The sequence below is a fragment of the Poecilia formosa genome, unplaced genomic scaffold (assembly GCF_000485575.1).
Source record: "Poecilia formosa unplaced genomic scaffold, Poecilia_formosa-5.1.2 Scaffold101, whole genome shotgun sequence".
Taxonomy (NCBI): domain Eukaryota; kingdom Metazoa; phylum Chordata; class Actinopteri; order Cyprinodontiformes; family Poeciliidae; genus Poecilia; species Poecilia formosa.
The window spans coordinates 680,879-686,157 of NW_006800040.1; the positions used below are offsets into that span (position 1 = coordinate 680,879).

Genomic DNA, 5,279 nt, shown 5'->3' on the forward strand with positions numbered 1-5,279 from the left:
GGATTGTTTATTGTAATGGAACCTGTTTTTGCCTTTGAATGTTAAGTTTTATACTTGAATATTTTGGCAATGTTGAGAGGTTTTATTTTGACTTTTTGCATTATTTAACCTCTTCAGAGCCTTCATGTGTTTTCAGTCTGTTAAAGATAGTATTATCAATAGCAGTACAATTTGCACAATGTCTGTTTTGTTTTCTTCTTGGAAAAAGTTATTAAAAACAAGTTTTTGTCTAAATTAAGGTGCATTCATGGTTCCTTCTTCCACATAATGTAACTGGTAGTGCTCATGATTAAAAAAATAATAATTATGTGATCGGTATCGGTGATCGGCCGTGATCTGCCCTCATGGGTGATCGGAATCGGAATCGGCAGGAAAAAACCTGATCGGCACATCTCTATCCTGTACACATGTAGACATGAGTTAATGTGTGAAACTAAAGTGCAGAAGTCAATCTCTGACAATGCAGCTTTGTACATTAACATCAAATCAAAGCAGTGAAGACTCTTTGCAGTCACAAAACATTAGTTATTTAGAAATATGAACATCTTTCAGCTACAGAAAAGATAGAGAAAGAAAGATGGAGTAACAGAAACAACAACTATGGGTCTTTGAAAAATGTTCCTGAAGTAAAATCCTACTTCTAGTGGTAAATTTTAATGTTGCATTCATGCATTTACAAAACGTGTCCACACAACAATGACAGTTCCATATTTAAATGGTTAATTTGTTTATTAGGAAAATCTTTGAGGTTTACATTTTATCAGATGTTATTAACAGACAGTGAGAAAGGTGTGACTGGCTTAAAAATACCTGCCAGTTTGGCTTCCAGACCAGCTTCCAAAGGCAAAGAAACTATTAACAGTGTTATAACCTATTCATCAAATTTATATTTTATTAGGGTCAGATGGCACAGGCAATGGCAGTGATGAAGAAGGGTCCAAAGGGAGTGCTGCAGGCTCAGAAAGTGACTCCGAAAATGCTGTTTCTGGAAATGACGGTATAGATGAGGAGGCCAAAAACCTGACTGTTGATGACAACTTAACAGAAGATGAGGAGAAACTTAAGCAACAGCTGTCTGAGGACAGCTCCACCAAAGACGTCTCGTCTGCCACTCCATCCAAAGGTCGAAGGAAAAGCAAGAAGATTTCAGAGCCAGAGAGCGCTGCAGCTGGAGAAACTGAATCTACCTCAACATCTGGTGGTGGCGTTGTCACTGTGGATGAGTCTCTGACTGAGCCCAAGAAATGGAATTTCCGCAGGAATCGTCCCCACCTGGACTTCACCACGATGGAAGAACTGAATGAGATAGATGACTATGACAGTGAAGACGATAATGACTGGAGGCCCACGGCAGAGAAGAGGAAAGGCAAAACGTCAACTCAGAAGGGTGGAACGGAGGAAGAGGAGGGAGCTAGTGTTAGTGAAGATGATGATGACGATGATGATAACGATGATGATGAGGACGATGATGAAGATGATGAGGGCAAGGACCATGGTGACGACATTAACAATAGTAGCAGTGACAGCGACAAAGAAATGAAGAAGCCCAAGAAGAAGGTGAAGAGTACCAATGCCTTTGATGATGAACTGACCAATGACAGTATGTCTCAAGGAAAGGGCAATGAGGTGAGTGCACTTTTGGTTGAAAATGTCAGATATATGATACGTTTCATGAAGCAAAGAGTTTATTTTTTTTACTTGTCTTGCCAAAAGATGTAGGAAAAAAAATCACGTTTTGGCAATAAATGACTTTTGCCATTATTTTAGGAAGGTGACGATATGGAGAAGTTGTTGCCTAAATGTACCAGAGTAGTATCTCGGTTCATTATCCTAGACTATGCTTTTTTTTTTTTTTTTTTTTTTTTTTTTAATCAAGACGCCATAAAGGCAAGGTTTTTAGTTTACTTTGGTTTTAGCTTTATTTTGGTTAGCTACATAGTTGATTTGCCTCACCCAGGTACTTTTTCAAAAATAGAAAATTACATTATTTAAACTGAATTCCAATATAATTTATTTCAGTGTTAAATTCAAAGATAAGTTCTGCAGACCAAAACAAACAACATACAGCTCTCCCCTGTGCCTTCCCCATTCATCTCTTCCAGACTAGCGGCAGCAGCAATTAGCAAACACCAGGTGGAACTGCTAGTCAGCTGAGCTCATGATACTTCTTACTCCAGCACTTCTAAGAATGGTTGCAGATGGCTTTATGGAGCATTGTTGTGATGAGGTGCTGAAGGCAAAGTGTCAGAAAGAGCAGTTAAAACCATCAAATTACAGAGTCAAATTTATTTTAAGTTATATTTGATATATACAGCAATTTTTATAATAACTGTTACAATCAGGTAACTATGCTATTTGATTGTACTATAATATGGCACTATGCTCCTGGAAAATAAATAATACTGTTCCTTTATAAACATGTCTCTCTGTTGTTCTCTGAGTTAAGTCCTGTCAGTCAAACAGATACTCTGCTTTGTGGCCAATTCTAAGTAATCTAGCCATCACCTAGAGGAATCTGGTCTTTATGGTTTTTTCTGTGTTTGTTCAACTTGTTGCTAGCTTGTCAGGCCTGTTATGGATTTGTCCCAGCCTCAGTATTGGTACTATGTTTGTTATACCCCAGGATGCTTCACTTGACCGCTCGCAGACCTGGAACACCCAGCATATCCTTATATGCTGCGTCTGCTTGGGAGACAACAGCGAGGATGCAGATGAGATCATCCAGTGTGACAACTGTGGGGTCACTGTGCATGAAGGTAGGCCCCTCCCTGGCAACAAGACCGCCCGGCTCAAACTGGGCTGAACTGAGCGTGAGTGTTCCAGTTACCCCAGCTTGCTTGGCTTGCTGGCGCTCATCGCAAACTTTCTAAGGTGCCAACGGCAAAGTTGACACAAACTGGATGAAAACGTGCTTCTCCTATGTGTCACCGACGCTTACACCAAGTCACTTGAACAAATGCTCCTGCCAGCAGACCGAGAATGCACAGAAAGACACTTGCAGAAACCTGCAAAGTAGGCAAGGATGCATGCATTTTTAAACATGCTGAATTTCGTTTTGCAACTTGATGTCCTGCAGGTAGTAGCAGGAGATACTCTTCCATTCCAGGTAGGTTGCAAATGTGCAAATTGAATTAGCCTAAGTGCTTGTTGCCTGTGTCTGACATGCAAAAATCCAGTCATCGCTGAGTGATAAGTTTTGACCTGGTTTACCTGTCAGATCTCCTCCACCTCCTTAGGAATGTTGTGTCAAATATGTAAATTTATTCAAGACTTGTTTAAGTACTTCTTCAACTGCTGTTAAACATATTTTGTTTGTATTAATGGTCCTTACCAATCAGTTGTTCTAAAGACTGTGGAAAAGTAAGGATGCACTGTTGGCAGTTTTCTGCACTGATATTTAAAAAAAAATTGACTGATTTTGGCCTATACCAGTTTAGTTTTGAACTAAGTATAGCAAAAAAGTTGCAAAGTTGGCAACTTTGCAACATCCAGTTGTGAGGTCAATCAACTGGAAGGCTGAGTCTAGCATGTTGTTGTTCAGCCATGTTTCTGCTGGGCAAAAAACAGCGCAGTTGTTCATCTCTGTAGAAACATCCAGATGTAACAAATCCACTTTTTTATCCAGAGAGCGGACATTGGCCAGAAAGAGTCTGAATCTGTGACTTCCTACCTTTAGCTGGGTCAATGCACCACCTGCTTCTCCTTTTACTGCTTTTGGTCACAATGTTTCCTCTTGACTGTTGCTCTTCACACTCAGCTGCACCAGTCCATTGACCTCAGGAGCCACTGACTGCCAAATGCGGATTTCAGCCTCAGTGATATGTTAACAGCGGAACTTCGTCTAATGGTCATTAACTCCGCTGACTTGTACTTCAGCCTTGAATTTTTTGTTAAACCAGTGCCTAAATCAGCTATATATGAATTGATAAAGGGACTTCAGTGGGCTGCCATAGCAACAAAATATTAACTGATTCATTTCAGTTAATTGAAGGCACCTGTGGATGTATTTTAACGCCACCCAGGTCTGTCTTCTGGTTTGATAAGATGGGAAACTCAACAGAAGTCAGCCCAGATATCAGCTATAAAACTGATGACCTGCACCAGTCTGGTTCATCCATGGGAACAATTTCCAGATGCTTGAAGACCCCTGGGATTTGGGGTGATAGTTCAGGTATTATTTGAGATGCTAATCAGCTGCTCCCAGTAGTGAAAATAATATCTTGTTGCCATGGTTACATATAGAAACTGTCTGAAAGTAAAGACAAAAGTAAGAGCAGAACAGCTGCACAACATCTAAAACCAGAGAGAATGCTTGTCCAAATGTGCAATGCTGAAACAAAAAAAAAAGAACAAAAGTCTAGAAAAATCAGAACTGATCTAACACAGCTACTCCAACTTGCTGCTACCATGACCTCTTCTATTAACTAAACAGAATTACATTAAGACTTACACTTGGAGCTATACCTTTTTGTTCTCATCTTAATGGGGAACAACAAACTTACAGAAACACCCTCCCAACACCACCATCACCACAAGACACACACATTCCCCAGATACATAAATAGTGGTGTGTAGATGCACAAATTTTTATTGGCAGATATGATATGAGGAGGCGGTTTTAAATTTATCTTGTTCGTTAGGCTGGTTGATATTTTCCTCCACAGAGACACATTTAATCTGCCTGAAAGGACACTGAAGGGAAACTAAGTGGTCTGCAGTGGAGATTTGGGAGAAAAGCACTGGCAGCAGTTGCAGACAGTTCTTATCTCCTCCATGGACACAAATGGGGCTCTCTGTGGGGGTGGTGTTACTTAACTCTGGCAGTCAGCTCGGTGAAGATGTGCCCTTTTATTGCACATTATGCATTTTGAGATTTAATTTAATGCTTGACTGATTTATGGCACCAATTATTGCTTTGACATTTTTAAACAACAATGTTCAGCTTTATTTATAAATATAAATAAAGTGAATGCAGATCATACTCCGTTTTTGTAAAGTTATATTCAACCTGTAGTAGACGGTGTAGACCGTGATGAAGGCTATGGATAGTTGCACAATCTAAAATAAGAATCATTTACTAATTAACAGCCTGTTCCCTTTACAGTTTTTATGTTGACCCTTTAAAAAAATTATTTTCAGTTTTTTGCTTCTAATTACTCATTTTAAGTCTCAGTGGCATAATTTAAAAAGAAGGGGAAGAAAAAGATCTTTTATTTGTTTGTACTCTTTGATAACTTGTTCGTCTTATCAAAGCATCATATATATATATATATATATAT

At 39.3% G+C, this 5,279-nt stretch overlaps 1 protein-coding gene across 3 annotated transcripts in view; it reads left to right on the forward strand.

Annotated features, from left to right (window-relative positions):
* Positions 1-5,279, forward strand: part of phf14 (PHD finger protein 14) — a 73,724-nt gene that overhangs the window by 4,959 nt on the left and 63,486 nt on the right. For all 3 annotated transcript variants that reach the window (XM_007559033.2, XM_007559035.2, XM_007559034.2), the window contains exons 3-4: positions 899-1,626; positions 2,624-2,756. In XM_007559033.2, the coding sequence (XP_007559095.1) occupies positions 899-1,626; positions 2,624-2,756 (861 nt within the window). The remainder of the gene's footprint in view (positions 1-898; positions 1,627-2,623; positions 2,757-5,279) is intronic.